The sequence below is a fragment of the Leptidea sinapis genome, chromosome 23 (genome assembly GCF_905404315.1).
Source record: "Leptidea sinapis chromosome 23, ilLepSina1.1, whole genome shotgun sequence".
Classification (NCBI taxonomy): domain Eukaryota; kingdom Metazoa; phylum Arthropoda; class Insecta; order Lepidoptera; family Pieridae; genus Leptidea; species Leptidea sinapis.
The window spans coordinates 1,157,522-1,175,984 of record NC_066287.1 but is presented as its reverse complement, the minus strand read 5'-3'; the positions used below and the strand labels follow the sequence as shown (position 1 = coordinate 1,175,984).

Genomic DNA, 18,463 nt, shown 5'->3' with positions numbered 1-18,463 from the left:
TATAAACCCCCATTTATTCTAATAAACAAATTGGTACCTCATCTAATATACAAATATTATAAAACCTCGCTCTTAAATTTATTTTAAAGTTTTCAGCCAATTAAATTTAAGCAGCTATTATAGCAGCCAATAGATTGCGCGCTTCGACTTTCAACAGCCAATCAATTTGGCGCGTTGAGCTTTAGCAGCCAATGAAAATGCGCAAAGTTTAAACGAACTTAATAAGATTGCTTGTAGGACTTTAGATTGTAGGACTACTTTCATCTATAAACATAATCGGCCTTACAAATAAACTAGGTATAAAGTTAGAATAAACCAAGAATATGCATATTGTTGACTATATCACTCACAACATTGTCAATAATGATAATTCTGAACTTTGCTATGTCAACTTTTGAATGTCATGCAGCCTTGCAAATAAACGCGGGAAACATTATACGTCCGAATAAACCCATAAAAAGCACTTATTTTCTCAAAATTGATTCCTTTAGAATTCTTTTTGATGTCATTTCTAATATACTAGATACTACTACCGCTTTGGAAACAAATGGCGCTCTGAGAGAGAAGAGGGAGAGAATAACACTAACACACAAAATACGTAAAAGTCTATTAGTAAACATTTTGCATATTCCTGGTTTATTCTCAGGTATAACTTTATACCAAGTTTATTTGTAAAGCCGAATATGTTTATGTGGATAATATCCATACACCTTTGTGAGTTTATTGAGTGTAATCCCCAATTGACTGTGTCAGAGCCGCAATTGACGTAAGTATACGGTAATAGCACCAAGATTTCATGCGAATTTACCGGCCTTACATGCTTCTATAATTTAAGTGAGTTAAAACTTAATCAAGCAAATGTCGCTTGTCAAAAATGACAAATAAGCGTCAAAGTTTCCTCTTTACATAGATTTTATATTTTTTTATTTACTACAATGAGAATAGTTAAAGTTAGACAAAGTAATTAATCAATACAAAGAAATGAAAATAGTTTTCATTATTATGTGCTATATTATTTTCTATTATTCTCGTTGAACTTGGCTCAATCAATTTGACCATAACTCAATATGACATTTAAATATAGTTATTTTTATGATATGATTTAAATTTTGATCACATATGGAAAAAAGCATTTTTAATTTTGATGTTATCCTAATAACAGCTACTCAGTTGAAGTTAAAAAAATCGTTTTGAGTTATTTTTTATGCGTACTTAAAATAAACACTCCACATTCAACGAAAACTTATAAAAAAAAGACAAAATATGTTTGTGTCGACAATTTTACATTTTCCTACATCTTTAAGTGGATTTTTTTTAACTAAGCAAGTGTCAAGACTTAAGGTGTAGTGTTGAGATTTAGAGAACAATCATATTATATAAATCTGCGTTCTACATACGGACAAGTAAAAAAAAGGACTCCAAGCCGTGATATTAGCAAGTGAAGCACCGTTGTGCTAGTGTGTGTGCGGTTACGGGGGATACTAGTTACACAATTTTTTCTCCCTTAAATAATCATATATGGCCACAAATACTTATATCGTATCGTTTTTACACTTTTTCACAACGCACGACGGCACCTTTAAACTATTTTATTGAAACGCAAACTGATCTGTCACAGAAGTTAACAATAATTCTCATAATGGCCGCCTATCGGAGTAGTGTGCGTGGGGCTATGTATGTATGTGTGTTTTGGTGCTACACTGTTATGTAAGGTGACACGGAGTCCTTATTTTTTTACTAGTCCGTGGTTCTAGATAACCTATTATATATCACAAAATAGCCTACAGACTAAAAAAAACTTTGTATCGATTAACAAGGTAACATAATATAAATCCATTAAGTATTATAATAGTCATTTCATACAATATTATATTATAATAAGGTCTTGAGGCAATTTAATTACGGGCATAATAAATTATGAAACAGTCACTTTTTAACGACAGACTTTTTAAAATATTCTTGGTTCGAGAAAGAAAACTAAACAAAAATGACAAGGCTTTATGGTTTTAACAGTGACGTACGATAAACAACTAGACTAACAATCACGCCCAATAATTATTTGAAGCAAAACTCTACCTACGCGTCTATTAGGTAGAGTTTTCGTTCAGTTGTGTTGCGACTGCGCTTTGAATACAACGCCACGCAATGACAGTGTTCAATGAAAAATTGTCCAAATAACAGCATATCAAACCTTACAAAGGATGGAGTGTTGTCGTATTTCAGGCAATTAAATTAGCAAAATTATATAACTAACTTGACGTTTTTAATCAATTTATTAAATAACTACATTTCAATTTCTAAAACAAAATGTGCTTGTCTCGTGCTCGTGTCAGAGCTTCTAATGAGCGTAAACAATAGACTTTGAAAATTACTGCCACGAAATAAGGTGTTAATTTGAATGAGTGTTTTAATTTTATTTGTATATATGAAGGTATACGTATACTACAACGCCGCCCGGACATTTTTGACGACCTTTTAATAGGCGACTGTGAGTCTGTAGTTGTTTATAGTACGTCATTCGGCTTAAGCCATTGACTGCCCAGCCGTAACCAATAAAAAAGTAGCTTAAAATCCGATCCGAAACATTTTTCCGTAGAGTTAACTAAAACATATTAACTATTAATTATTGTCCAAATAGACACTAAAGTACCCACAAAGCCTATAAATTCTTTACCAATAGCCCATATTCACAAAATGCATCTAATCATAATTTGTCACTTTCTGTTAGCCAATATAAATTTTATACTTAGATAATTTATACGTGTAGATATAACCTCTCGTTGTTAAGTAACGGATGACAACAGGCCAGGTATATAACTCAGGTGTGCAACTCAGCTACGTCTTACACTCGCGATAAAAAATAGAGGTTAACAGTTCACCGCTATTTTTTTTCACGTTTTCCCAGTCTATCTAAACATATAAAATATCTTAGTGTTAATATATAATCTTATATTAGGAAAATGGCTACAGCTCATAAAATATAAAAAAATTGTGATAATCGTAATATTAATATCAGGAATGCAATATAAACTTAAGCAACTAGGATCTCGGAAAACGTACAAACTACATAATATGTTGGGAAGTTCAAAAACGTCTGTTTTGTGTCGGTAAGGTTATTAAATCACAACCCATGTACTACTCGAATCTAAAAAAGCCTTTTTAGGTGAAACAATAATTTAAATTAGTTAAGTAGCCTTTCGGCCTTACAAATAAAGATATACCTGAGAATAAACCAAGAATATGCAAAATGTTGACTATATAACTGACACAATGATAATAATTGTGAAGCTTTGCGAATATCGCACAGCCTTGCAAATAAACGCGGGAAACGTTATACGTCCGAATAAACCAATCATAAGCAAAATGTGTATTTGTAAACATTTTGCATATTATTCTTGATTTATTCTCAGGTATAGCTTTATACCAACTTATTTTATAAGGCCGTTACAGTTTATTCATTACAGGCAACATGCAAAAATCAATTCTTATCTTTTTATGTTAAATAGTGTAGGTCACCTTCATATTAAGAATAATATAACTAAGTCATCCGAGTGATTTATAAAACTACGTCGTAATATAGGTAATATTAATGCACTAGGACCTAGATATTATAATAATGCACTTACGGCAAAGTATCATAAATTCTACATAGAATGTCGTCGCTGACGTAAGGCTATCCAATATTGCAACTATTCTTAAAGCCTAAGATCATTTATACGTCTAGATAGACTGTCACAGCTGTGAAAACATCGAAAAAAATTGAGGTTGACTGCTAACCTCTATTTTGAGCAATTCCCGCACACTGACACAAAGTGATATACAAATCGCGAGTGTAAGACGTAGCTTGTCACGCACACTAAAGTAATAAAACTGGCCTGTTTTCATCTTTTATCTAGACGTATAAATTATGTAAGCTTAAAACTTGACAAAACGTTATTTCAATTGTTACACTGATATTTGTTCAGTTAATCGTTGAGCCTAGATCCGACTATATATAGAGTTTTGAAGTGAAAACTTCTTTTGGCGCACCGCACACACGTATTTTATATAAATTAAATACATAATAATTATCATTAATTCTTATTTTAGTTATCACAAACCCATTGCATCATATGTAGATTACGAAAACAAAAATAAATAAATTGATTTATATATAAATAAATAATTAATAATTTTAATTTATTACTTGTTTCTCATTTATTCTAATACGATCCATAATAATAATACATAATATTATTGACTATATTTATATAAATTGATTGTCATTGCCAATGAAGTTTTCACTTCTGCCTTGCGGCCTTTTTAATTAAACACAATCGACCGTTAATGTAAGACATAATGAAAACAATTATTGAAGAAATTATGTGGTTAATGTTTGTAATTGTTTAAAGCGCCATCTATTACTAATAACGGAAACTAAACACACCGAACGTTGGCGCGTCGCATGGACGCCATTGCACATCTGTAACAATCAAATTAATAATTAAACTTTAAAAATTTTGATAAAGTTCTACCGTTACAACAGCAGCAATTTGACTATTGATTTATAGAAAATAAAGGAGGTTTAAGCTTTTAACTACATTGCAAAATTTGTATTCCTAAATCTTAAAGGGATATTGTCATCTAAATTGTAAAATTTCGCTTTTAAATATTCTTGTTTGATGTTATGGTTTGAGAGCTGACAGTAAATGGCTCGTGTATTAACATCTAACAGAATGACTGTGACAACCCTAGCATATTTTGTGCGACAGAACAAAGTTGACTCATTATTAGTACTTGATTACAAAGGAATGTGAACCTTATTCGCGACTCACTATGAGTTAGATCGGCGTGGCCTCAGCAGCCGGTGCACGACGAAGGGCCACACTATCACCAGGAACAACGTTGGCGCGCTCAGCTCCTGCCATGGCCACCGCCAGCCTCGGGACACTTGCTGCAATTAAAATATACAATTAATATGTAAGGGACATATGGATAGGACGCATCATGCACAGGTCAGTAATAATCAAGTAAAAAAAGTTTGTTATTTTAAAGTGATATCCCTCATTTCGAGGATTAATTATACAAAAAAAAATCCCGCATTGTTCATAAATTTTGGTTACTAATGTTATTTGTATAATAAGGTTAAAAAATGTAAGCTACGAAAGTGCAGATCCTCTGTGAATGTGTTCTTTTAATGCGTAAACGTAGCATGTCTTCGGTAAGACATTGGAATTGTCCTCAAGCATTTGAGATACATCAGGTCACTTCAAAAGATACAATAAGATTCATGAAAAGAATCAATCTTAGCAGTGAGCTATAAGGTAACAGTGGCTATCACAAGACGTGAGTTATCTATATATATAGAACGTCATTTTTTACTGTGCGTTTATTGTAAATATTGTTTTTAGTGTGTTATTCTAGATCGGTACCGTTGAATTAAATTAAATTAACACAAGTAGTTAGTTAGAGTTGGCCAAAAGTGTATTACACATTTAAAATTACAATAGAACGTCAAACTGTTCCTGTGATGTGTTGTCTTGAGTGAGTGTGTGTGTGTGTGAGCAGGGGTGTGCATTCCATATATGCCTTTAGGCATTGCCTACCTCGTTATGGAAGTATTAAATAAAATAAATAAATACAGTTACTCAATATATAATAAAAATAAAATATTAAATAATAAAGTTGATTAAGTTTAATTTGGTTCCGTTATTCTATAACTAAACTTCTATTGAACACCAACTCATTTAATATTTCCTTACGCTAGATACTATACTACATTCGTACGGTAGGCAGTCCCAAAAATTCCTATATGACGGCTACGAGTATTTCATAAATCTTATTTAGAAAAGTATTGGTCACAGTTATACGATATTCAGTAATGTATGGGCGGCTAGGTAGGCATGCCTACTTACATAACATATATTAGGAGTTTATGGGTATTTCGGTTTTTTGTCTACATGAGTATCATTAGAGTAAATAGGTATATTAATTGATTAATATTTAGTATTTTATTTTTATTATAGTTAGTTCATTCCGTCATCCGTGACCCGTGTAAAGTTTTAGTGTGATAAAAAGTTGATGTGTGATTTGAGTTTAAAATAGGTATTGGGTTTTATAAATATACTAGCTGAACCAGCAAACGTTGTATTGCCGATATTAAAATCGCGATACAAAAGTAACTGTTGATCGTAGATGGGTGAAAATTTAAAGTTGTATGTATTTTTTAATCCTGACTCATAATCAAACAAATTTAAAAAAAAATGTCAATAAAATATAAAAATAAAATTTCGTGTGGACCACCCTTAACATTTAGGGGTATGCAAAAATAGATGTTGGCCGATTCTCAGACCTACTCAATATGCTCACAAAATTTCATGAGAATCGGTCAAGCCGTTTCGGAGGAGTACGGGAACGAACATTGTGACACGAGAATTTTATATATAAGAAGTAATAGAGAAACTAAATTAGTGTGCCGGTTATGGTATAGGTACAGATTTCGATAATAAATAAAATAAAAATTGTTTCTTTTAATAGATAGTACTTTTACGAGTAATGTCCAAGCATTTTTAAGATAAGTACCTATTTATGTTTGTGAAAAATTACCTACCGTTCGACCGGCCCATTACTAATGCTATTGTAATCAAAACAAGTTACAGCCCGATAAAAACGGCAAAAGAAGCGGTAAGTGAATTTATTTAAATATCAAGTAGGTATAATAATATTATCTAGAAAAGCTAAAGGATAGTATTAAAATTATAATATGAACTATGAAGCCGACAGCGCTGTGTTATTTTGAGGTTTATGACCTAAAAAAAATTATATAATTTGAGTCTTTATACAAAGGTCCTCTGTTCTTCTTTTCTTTATTCTTTTACGAAGCCACAACCGTTTAAAAAAATATTACTTTATTTAGAGTTTTCAATAATAATTATAGGTTTAAATATCATAAATGCATGAAATTTTAGGTTTGACAGTAAATGATTTCAGTATGGGTGTTTACCGCTAGATGGCGGTAAAAATGAAAATATGTGTAATCTTAGTTTAAAATTTTAATAACAAATATTTTTTGTTTAATAAACACGCATGCTTAGGCTTTTGAGATAAAATAAGAAAGCAGTTTAAGGTATACTTGTTCCTCGAATGACACAATCTAAAATATTAGGTTGACCATATGGTACGGAAACTACATGCGAAACACAAACAACTCCAGTATGTAGATTTCAAAACCTAATACTGTCAGACTAGAGCGCGGTTCTACGACTAGTTAGATCTACAGAGCGCACCTTGTTAGAAAACCAATGCACGCCAATGTGTGTGTGTGTGTGTGCGCGTGCTTGTAATGTGTATGTGTGTGGATGTGGGTGCGTGCGTAGTCTTATTTCTTCTTATACATAAGTATGCCTGAGTTGTATGTAGGTGTTAACTTAATGTTCATAGGCGGCGAAAATCACTCAACATCGGGTGAAATTTTTATTTGTGTGTGTGTGTGTTTATTTTATTCTGTGCATTTTTCTCATTTCAGATTTCAATTTATATTTCGACAAATGAAAATAGATCTAAGTATTCATCAAGTGATTTATTTATTTATTACAATTAACTACTCAATAGTACATCATTGGTGTTCTCCAAAATGAAAAACGAGTGAATGAAACTCACGTCCAATAGTCTTCTATCGCCTTCGACAGCCTTTCTGAGGGCTGCTACATCTGCCTCCAGCCTCGACAACGTACCAGGCAGCTGTTCAAGGACCTTTAGATCTGATGAAAATAAGTTATATGTCGATAAAAACAAAAATACAATGCCATTACTAACCGGTTACATTATCTCTGGACCGGATGTCGATGAAGTCGAATCGTCGCTGTGTTACGGTGTGCAACACAAGCATCAATAAATAAATTTAATAAATAAATAAATAAAAATAGATTTATTTAATTCAACAATAGTTACATGAAAGTTACATAAAAGTACTTAGTTTTATATTTTATAATACTATTACTAATAAACTTTAATAAATCTACAACAAATGCAATTTAATCTCCTTCTATTGTGGACCCCCTGAGGTTAAAAGCCGCCTCTAAAGAATTCTATTTATCTCTGTGTAAAGGATGTGCTACACTTCGCTCAAAGTCTCAAACGGGCTGGCCATGTTACGATGACAATCGATGGACAATTTACACCACAAAATGGAAAGGACCGCAAGGCGTCAGCAGTAGAGGTCGTCCGGACGCCCGGTGGCAGGACGAGATTGTATCCAAAGAGAGACTGGATCAATAAATAATATCCTAATATTATTATTAATAAATAAACTACGATTTATTTTTGCTGTATTATCGATTTATTTTGTAATGCTTATTATTATTATTATTATATTGAAAATTCAATTAAATAATCTAGGTTAGGTACAAAAAGAATTTATTTTTCTGACCGAACTATTATAGCATTACAGAACAACATAAACTACAGAACTATTAACAATAAAAGTGAAAACGTAACAATGAAAACTTCTGATGGTAACTGGTAACTAAATGGTAACTGACGCAACAGGTCAGGTACCATTGAGGTCCAGAGATAATAGAATTGGCCGTGTAGTAGATTACAAATAAATATTCCGCTCGAAGATTTGCCATTTAGGGTGCGTCCTGAGTGACGGCGTATCGTGTATTAGGTATCCGCCCGGTCAATGAGCGTCTTTGATTAGAACTGGCAGATAGTACAAAGTATTATCATTATATCGCACATTAATTTAAATGAGTTAAATTCGATATCACTAATTTAAATTAGTGATATCATCGATATTATTACGTCTTCTCCCCATAGAGTTCGTAAATTATTTGTATGTAAGTTTAGCAAATAAAATTTAGTCATAATTATATTTCTTAGTCTTATATAAAATTAGTTTAAAATCAAATAACCATTAATTATTAAGCATATTTGGTTTTTTCTTGTTAATATTTTAATGTTTTTTTTTCTCTAAAGAGTAGACTAATATTTACTTTTTGAAAATTGAAGCATGTTGTAGGTACCTGTGTGTGTTTGTTATATTTAGAATATCAAGTTTATTATGTTTGTATCGTAATATATATCTTCTCTAAATTAATTAATTAATTGCACGGCAGTGATGGAGGAGACCATATTAAAGTCTACCGTATTTAGCGTCTCCTCCTGTTATGGTTACAATTTTCATGCTTCATTTTTGACATATAATATAATTAGTAAATAAACAACTGCTTTCTTATACTGTAAACGTACAATTAATTGAAAACACATGTGCGACCGCAGTTACTATCCAGCGTGCAATAACAACAGCCGCCCGCTTATGCCTATGCTTCGCAATTCCCGTGATACGCTGTCACTGAGAACGCACACTTATACGTGTTAAGTAAGTTAAATACGTAGAGTTAAGGGCTCCTTCATAGGTCCTGGACAAGGATAAGTTTAAAAAACTGACTGCGGACCTCCAATAATGGACAGGCACGTGAAGAAGACGATGTAATTAACAAACGCAATTAAACACAATTAAGTAACATTCTGTGCACGCGTCCGATTTGGTCGCGCCACCAAATTGATTGCACAATCAAATGGACACCAGGTAAGTAACTCCCTATAGAGGTGTTCATATTTTATTGGTAGCGGCGACTGGTTGCGCCACCGTGGTGTCCTGGTGAAATATAACCCTAAGACGTTTAGGCAGTAAATAAAATTAAAGTGGTTTTAATTAAAAAAATAAACTACGTTTAAAAAAACTGACTTCAAAAACTGAAAAGTATCAAATAACTAAATATTTAATTTAATACACCTCTCATGAAAACCTTTACCATTAATATTAAAGAAATACTATTATTTATATGTGCTACCTATTGATAGGTTTTAAGTCAGTGCCAAGCCCTAAACAAAATAAAACTTAATATTATAAACAGCTTACTTACTGTCATTATTTAGGTTGTCTGGCAACGCGTGTTTGTCTGCTTAGGTTGTTTTATTCTAGACGAAGCTATCCCGCTCAAAGTCACGCGTGGCGAGGCTTGGCACCGACGTCAAAGCTATCAATATGTAGCACATACAAATAATAGTATTTCTTTAATATTAATGGTAAAGGTTTTCATAAGAGGTGTATTAAATTAAATTTTTAGTTATTTGATACTTTTCAGTTTTTGAAGTCGGTTTTTTTAAACGTAGTTAATTTTTTATTCTTTACGTTTTAGTATCAGTTAATAATTATATTTAATCAACCTGAATTAAAACTCCAAAAAAAAGCCGTACAGACAACAGAAAACAATAATTATTATGTCATCCAGGTAGACGAAAATTTTCATATAAATGTTGATAAAATGAAAACTACTCGGCCAAACTATGTAAAATTTTTATGGGACCAAATGGCATCTATTTCGCATCAAACAAAAGAAGAATTACGTAAATACGAATTATAAATCTCAGAGTAATCGGTGTACATACATAAAAAAAAATACCGATGGAATTGATAACATCCTCCTTTTTGAAGTCGGTTAAAAACGACTGTATTATTGACATTGAACCTAATGCAATATTACATAAGGTTGTATTTAACTTACGCGTCAACTGCGATGTAATTTGATGTGCGTGACCGTTGCTAAGCCTGGGTTGATTCTGTTGTGCTTGTGTTTGTGTTTGGACGGGATTCTCGACTTCCACCTAAAACATATAATAACACACCTTAAATGCATATAGATAAGGTTTTAATTTGGCGAGATCTAATTATTGTACTTGAGTGGCAACTTGAAAAAACTCAACAAACCTAAGATCATATTTATTAGACTCACAATCACCTATTAAAAGCTTGTCAAATTGTCCGAGTGGCGTTGTGTATAAGACAATAACGTTTAACATTAACAGATATACAGGTAAGAATAAAGCATTCAAGTTAACATTTTATTAAATGGCAGTAATGTTCAAAGTCGCTACGCTCATAAGAAACACATTAATAATTGTGGTGTGAAATGTGCACATTTCGTTGGCGATGTATTTTGTTTTAGCAATTGAAATTTAATTATTTAGCAAAATGATTAAAAACGTCAAATTAGTAACACAATTTTCTTAATTTAAAGGGACACTTACCTGAAGTAGGTACGACATCACTACATCCTTTTAAAGTTTTTATATGCTGTTATTTGGACAATTTTTGACTGAACACTTTGTCATTGCGTGGCATTGTATTCAAAGCGCGGTCAAAACAAAACCGAACGAAAACTGACTAATAAGTTAGGATATCATCCCCACCATCTGGATGTGTGGCGGTCCTCCACAGTGCGGTTTTCAAGGAGGTTTCTTCAACGTACTACAAAGCTGTGGAATGAGCTTCCTTGTGCGGTGTTTCAGGGACGATACGACATGGGTACCTTCAAAAAAAGCGCGCACACCTTCTTCAAAGGCCGGCAACGCTCTTGTGATTCCTGTGGTGTTGCAAGAGAATGTGGGCGGCGGTGATCACTTAACAACAGGTGACCCGTACGCTCGTTTGTCCTGCTATTCCATAAAAAAAAAAATAGACGCGTAGGCAGAGTTATTATTGTGTTTCGGTCTGAGGGGCGCCGGAGCTAGTGAAATTACTCGGCAAATGAGACTTACATCTTATGTCTCAAGATGACGAGCGCCACTGTAGTGCCGCTCAGAATGTTTGCGTTTTTAAAGAATCCTGAGCGGCATTGCATTGTAATGGGTAGAGCGTATCAATTACCAACAGCTGAAAGTCCTGCTCGTCTCGTCCCTTATTGTCATAAAAAAAGAGTTTTGCTTGAGACAATTTTTGCGTGATTGTGAGTCAAGACTATAAAGCATCGAATAAAGGTGCATATGAATTCGTAAACCAAAAACACATTGATACGGGACGGGCAAAGAAAGAACCCGGGGCACCGATCAACGGCTCTACCGAGAGAAGCACCGACGCTTATCCTCAATCAATCAAATCATTATAGTAGATATGTGTTACGGCATGCTTCCAAAATCCAGGTAATGCTATGCTACAGAGAATACAGGAAATACTTATAAGATATTTTCTAGAAGAATAATAAAGAAAAATTATGAACTAAAAAGTACAACAGAATATTTTTGAAGAAGAACTAAATAAGATACACAATAATGTGGAAAGTACAACCCACGATGATAAACAAAGCGAACACTTAATATTCTATAAAGAAAGAATATAGAGAAACTTATATTTATACGATAAAGTATATAAATATAAAGAAAACATGTTATAATTAACTAAAAAGTACTACAAAATAGATATTATACATGAGCAAAGTAAGATGCGATATAAAGTGTAAGATACACTACAAAGTGATGGCTACGGGTTACGTACAAAGAAGATACCCACATGAAATGTATTGTTTACAAGAGTTAAGAAAGATACTTGTTAAAATAAAAGAAACTGTAAAATATAAAAAGAAACAATAGATCCATACGAAGCGTGGAAAAGACACTTATTCCGAACTGTGTTAATAAGTTCTTTCAAGATGATTACTGCTCCGAAAAGTATTTCAATAATATATAAATCCTACTATGTGTAAATATATTATTATTATTAAGAAATGAAATTGAAAGTTACGGTTTATACGGAAATGTGCTCGAAGATGAGCAAAGTAAAGTAAAGGAAGTAATAGAAAGATACACTATAAAGTGAAAGATACATGCCAAAGTGAGAGCTACAAAAAGCTACACAACAAAGTGACGACGTCACAAACACGTACGGGGGCCGCGTGGGAAACACTAACATCGACCGTGTCTATGAACTCGTCCTCGGAGTCGTGACGTGTTCGTAACGGCGCCGATTCAGGAACCGGAGACGACGAGCCGCTCACGGACCGGGAATCTGCAAAAAGCATTACAAGCGTTATTATGATGATTTTTATTGGTGCGTAAATTTAAGGAAAATGGGAATTCAAGCCTCCATTAAAATGTTCTGGCGCTAATAATTCAACACATTTACCGTAAAGGCAGGCCTATCTCACTCCCCGTGTAGGTATCGAAATCGTAAGTACGTGCGGCGGCCTCTACAGAGTAGGCCAGCCAATAGGGAGTCACGAGCGAGCAGTGACACAAGCGGGAGTTTTGTTCTGTCAAACCTACTTCACCAGTCCGAACGATCTTTTAAAAATGGAGAAATATAAAAAAAGAAATGAATATTCATCCTTGCGATCCAAAGTTATTTTTTTTGCTTCCTAAAGACGTTGAAACAACCTAATATAAAGTGATTATTATTATAATGAAATTACCATTCATGATAGATACCTATTTATTTCCTATACTAAGTTGGTTTGACTATGCTGTTTTCTTCCAACGCATACATTTCTAGAAGCAACAAATGTAGGTTTGACAACGAAAGAATATTGATTTAAAATTAAGATTAGATCCTATTTATATTATAGAAAAAACTGACCTATTTTTATAAGTTGACCTTATACTAGGTAGTACAGTTATAGATAAAGAAGACAACCCTAATGTCGGCAGAAGAGGTAACAGTCACGCGATAGAAAGAGACATCTTCTAGATATATAAAAATATAGGTTAATAGCGCTGTGCGATCGGAATTACACCTTATTGTATGGCCGCAAGAGTCCCTATTTCTTTAATTGATTTTGCGGAGTGAGTTTTCTGTACTTGTACTATTACATATTCTTTGGTTAAGGCCGGACCGCAATAAAGAGGCGCTGTGCTGCGCGTCGCTTCTCGTCGCTAGACGGTATCTATCGCATTACAACTGCAGTAAGCGGCAGCCCGCGTCATTTCTATACCAATTTACGTGCGAGCAACATTACAGGTTGAGCGATAGTGCCGCGGATTTGGTCATTATTTCTTTATTATGTGCAGAAGAAAAATGAGTAATGGAAGAGAAAAAAAATAAGAAGAAATGGCTTGCTGAATACCAAGGTCACGCTAGCAAGAAGGCGAATATCACTATTTATTTCCTCGCCTTCTTATTGACGCTGCACGATTTCATACTTACTTCAGAATGTCAAAGAAAAAGTTCAACAAACTTAACAATTAACAGTGTGGAAACCGCGCAGTGCAGCGCCGCGGTATTGCGTTCCGGCCTTGGTAACCGTCCAATGATGAATCTAAGCGTGTTTGTTTGACTCTTCAGTCGAAGCTCCACCTACTGGTGACTGCCTGCTTTACTCCGATAATAGGCATGACAGATTTTGATTGACAAGGTGTCTTGTCTCTGAACATAATGTAAAATTCAAATATTTTTATTCAAAATGGGATTTCAAATCACTCATTGAACGTCAAAAAAAACTACCACCCATTCGAAATTATATGCCTCAGACCCGAGAAGAACACAGCGGACTTTTTTTTTACAATATGTAGTATCGTACCATAAAATTTATAATTAAATTGCCTGAGGGCGTTCGCTTATTTCCCAGCCTAATCATTAAGAAAATCATTTATGTTATAGTCGCCTTTACCAAATAAACGTCTTTTCAATTCTTTTGAATTTCGTAATAATGTGTTATGAACATTTTCTGAGATCTTGATGTAAAGCGTAATGTGTAACATCACTCTACAAAAGACTTACTAACTACACTTATCCGAGTAGTAGGCATAATAAGTCTATGTTTATTCCTGTAGCTAATCTTATGGTTATGACAGTTTCTAGAAAATTCACTTATGTGCCTATGTACATACATAACATTAACGAGAATAATATATTCTTATATCTATTTTCATTCTCCTTATTTACTAGTGGGAGGCTCCTTTGCACAGGATGCCGGCTAGATTATGGGTACCACAACGGCGCCTATTTCTGTCGTGAAACAGTAATGTTTAAGCATTACTGTGTTTCGGTCTGAAGGGCGCCATAGCTAGTGAAATTACTGGGTAAATGAGACTTGACATCTTATGTCTCAAGGTGACGAGCCCAAATGTAGTGCCGCTCAGAATTTTTGGGTTTTTCAAGAATCCTGAGCGGTTGCATTGGTATGGGCAGGCCGTATCAATTACCATCAGCCCAACGTGCTGGTCGTCTCGTCCCTTATTGTCATAAAAGAAATCTATGAATGAACTTACAAATGGGCGAGTTCTGCTGTGAGTCCCGTACCCTGGAGAGGACGTCTCCCGCCACCAACTCCAGATCAGCATTGATGCCGTCACCATCCTCGTTGATGGTGAGGAACGACGCGACATCCGAGTTGTAAGACATCGTCTCCACTATCTGTCAACATGGAACATCAAACATTATTCATCACGGGGAGTGCTCGGAGGAGTTCTTCGGGTTGAATGTGAAATGTATAAATGTTTGTGTGGTAAAGGTTACTATAACATAAATGGTTTTCTTAATGATAACACAAATTAGAAATGGTGCCTCAGGCTATTAAAGAATAAATTTCATTGTAACCATATTTTTATGGAAAAAAAAGAAGCCCGCTGAGTTTCTTGCGCCCGTTCTTTTCAGGTCTGAGGCAAACTTTGGATTTTAATGGAAAACCATTGGGTAGTTGTTTTTTAACTGTCAATAAGTGAAATCATAACCTATTTGGAATAAAAAAAATTGAATTTTACACCAGCAGCTGAATTCTACCACCGGACATTACGTCAAAATGCGAAATTCTACCCACATCACACTGACGACTGGCATTCTACGACCCCGTGTTTTACGAGAGACTTCTAGCATCGCGCAGCTTCTTTGTGTGATAAGACAAGCGTAGAGCATACTCCAATTAAAGGTTAGAAGCGCATCTCTTGATCCCTGGTGTTGCGAATGTCCATGGGCGATTGCTTCACTACTTCCCATAAGGTCTCTTGGTCATTTGCCCCCACTTATGTTAAAAATATTAACCAATTTTTTTTATTTGACAATCAGGAACCAGACGGGCAGGATGGAAATTCATACATCCTGCCAAACCCAAAAATTCTGAGCGGTATACAATTGCGCTCGACACCTTGAGACATGAGATGTTAAGTCTCATTTGCCCACTAATTTCACTAGCTACGGCGCCCTTCAGACCGAAACATAATTACGGCAGAAAAAGGCACCGTTGTGTTAGGTACCCATAATCTAGCCGACATCCTGTGCAAAGAAGCCTACCAGTGGGATGCCCTTAGTCGCCTCTTACGTCACCTTTGGGTCTGGGACTTCCCTATTCTTATGCCCCGGGAAAGCACAGGGCAACCGATCCAGCTTTACTCTAGTACATCCCAGTATCAGCTCGAACTATTTCATTCCGTGCAACGCAGAGCATCTCAAATTGTCGGGATCCAATATCACGTGAACGACTCCATCACTTTATTATTTTCACTCCTGTCAGCAGGGCTGTTTTCAAGCAACTTTCTTCCACGTACAAATAAACTGTGAAATGAGCTCCCTTGGAGACGCTACCTTGTTTCGAGACGATTCCTCTGGATATTGAAAAGGGTATGGGCGGTTGTAATTACTAACCATCATTATACGCCTAGATAGACAAAAATAGGGGCTTACTGTTAGGCTCTATATTCAGCAAGCGCATGCACACTTAAACAAAGTGACTGACGTACAGCGACGTAGAATATAAGACGTAGCTGTCATGCACACTAGAGTAATAGGCCTGGCCTGTCGTCTGCATTGTTAAAAGGCTCTATCTAAACGTATAAAATATATGAGGTTCTCTTCTTCGATAAAAGAGCGATAAATGAATAGAAATTTATCAATGTTAAAAAATGCAAGGATCAGAGACATCTGTTGGCCGTTTAGGGTAAGCAGCGATGGCGATAAGATATATCGGCGTAGTACCTTATGTAACTCCTCGACGTACGCGTTCATCGCTTCTTCCTGCGACATAGTGCCGAGTTTCATCCAAGCCTCCCATTTCGCTCTGAAATTAAACTAATAACATATCTCATCCTCTTTATTACATTAAATCATTATTTTTTACATTGCTCAAAATTCTAGAATTTAATAAAAAATTAAAGAAAAAGAATTTAACTATCGACATTAAATTGTGTATATTGCAATAAGACAGCGCGGGCGCTAATTATTGACGTCTACTCACATCGACAGTCGATAACAATGTGAGCGATGGGGCCGAATGTACATTCACTTCACTTTAACACATACCCTCGATTCTGGTTCAATATTGTTAAGGGATATATGAGATAAATATTTACATTTTGTTAATCACAGGAATATTCAATAACAACACAAATTTTTAAGTTTCATTATTACTATTATTTCTTTAAATAAATAATACACAATTAGAGCTTCTTGATGTTAGAGCATGAAAACTGGCCAGGTTTATTACCTTGGTGTGCATAACAACCTACGTCTTACACTCGCAAAATGTATATCATTTTGTGTAAGTATGCATGCATTGCACAAAATAGAGGTTAACAGTTAACCAAAACTTTTTTTGACGTTTTCACAGCTGTCACAGTCTATCTAGACGCTTAAATGATCTAAGCTTAAAAGTAGAAAAACAAGTAACATATAAAAAAAAAACTACGTTTAAAAAAACCGACTTCAAAAACTGAAAAGTATCAAATAACTAAAAATTTTATTTAATACACCTCTTATGCAAACCTTCACCTTTAATATTAATAAAATACTATTATTTATACGTGCTACCTATTGATAGGTTTTAAGTCAGTGCCAATCACTAAACAAAATAAAACTTAATATTGCCTTGCGTGTCTGTCCGCTTGGGATGTTTTTTACTAGACGAAGCTATCCCGCTCAAAGTCACGCGTGGCGAGTGTAGGTACCTTTATTACATTTGGCTTGGCACCGACTTCAAAGCTATCAATATGTAGAATATACAAATAATAGTATTTTATTAATATTAAAGGTAAAGCTTTGCATAAGAGGTGTATTAAATTAAATTTTTAGTTATTTGATACTTTTCAGTTCAGGACCAAATGGCATCAATTTCGCATTAAACAAAAGAAGAATTACGTAAATCGAATCATAAATCTCAGAGTAATCGATGTACATACATAAAAATAAAACTACCGATCGAATTGATAACCTCCTCCTTTTCGAAGTCGGTTAAAAATATTTTTATGTAAAAAAAGATGTACTTTCGTATTACCATCGGTCCTTAATAATTATTGTGCAAAGTTTCAATCAATTCAATCCGACATATTAAAGTGAGTTTTAAGCGTGTCCAAAGTTCCATTACTCAGTTATATGATTTAAAACATGGGCTGGGAGTTTCTTATCAGTTCTTCTCCCCATGTCAAAGACCCTTTACGAACTGATGACGTTTACCAAGTGTTGTTGCATTATGTTATGTTATTAACACTCACTAATAAATATATTTCTATTTCGACCCGTTGGGTTGAGAGCGTCCGTATCGTAATCCAGAAGCACGTGTTTGATTAATAGTGGTACAGTCAGCGTAAAAAAGATATGGTGTCCCGATATATTTGACTATTTTGATCTGTTTGGTCACTTTCGGTGAATCGCTCTATATGGTAACGATGGGTGTTGCCATGTTTTTGGGTACAATGGGTGACGCTATCTTTTGGCGCTGAT

General features: G+C 34.5%; 1 protein-coding gene across 2 annotated transcripts in view; it reads right to left on the bottom strand.

Moving 5' to 3' along the window:
* The window catches only part of LOC126971450 (acyl-CoA-binding domain-containing protein 5), a 39,850-nt gene continuing 21,387 nt past the window's right edge, over window positions 1–18,463 (bottom strand). The window contains exons 3-9 of one of the 2 annotated variants that reach the window (XM_050817772.1): window positions 16,724–16,805; window positions 15,025–15,169; window positions 12,705–12,826; window positions 10,551–10,650; window positions 7,639–7,739; window positions 4,799–4,933; window positions 1–4,462 (exon numbers count right to left, since the gene is read on the bottom strand). In XM_050817772.1, the coding sequence (XP_050673729.1) occupies window positions 4,814–4,933; window positions 7,639–7,739; window positions 10,551–10,650; window positions 12,705–12,826; window positions 15,025–15,169; window positions 16,724–16,805 (670 nt within the window). In that variant the 3' untranslated portion in view covers window positions 1–4,462; window positions 4,799–4,813. The remainder of the gene's footprint in view (window positions 4,463–4,798; window positions 4,934–7,638; window positions 7,740–10,550; window positions 10,651–12,704; window positions 12,827–15,024; window positions 15,170–16,723; window positions 16,806–18,463) is intronic. The other variant, XM_050817771.1, reaches the window with a different exon arrangement.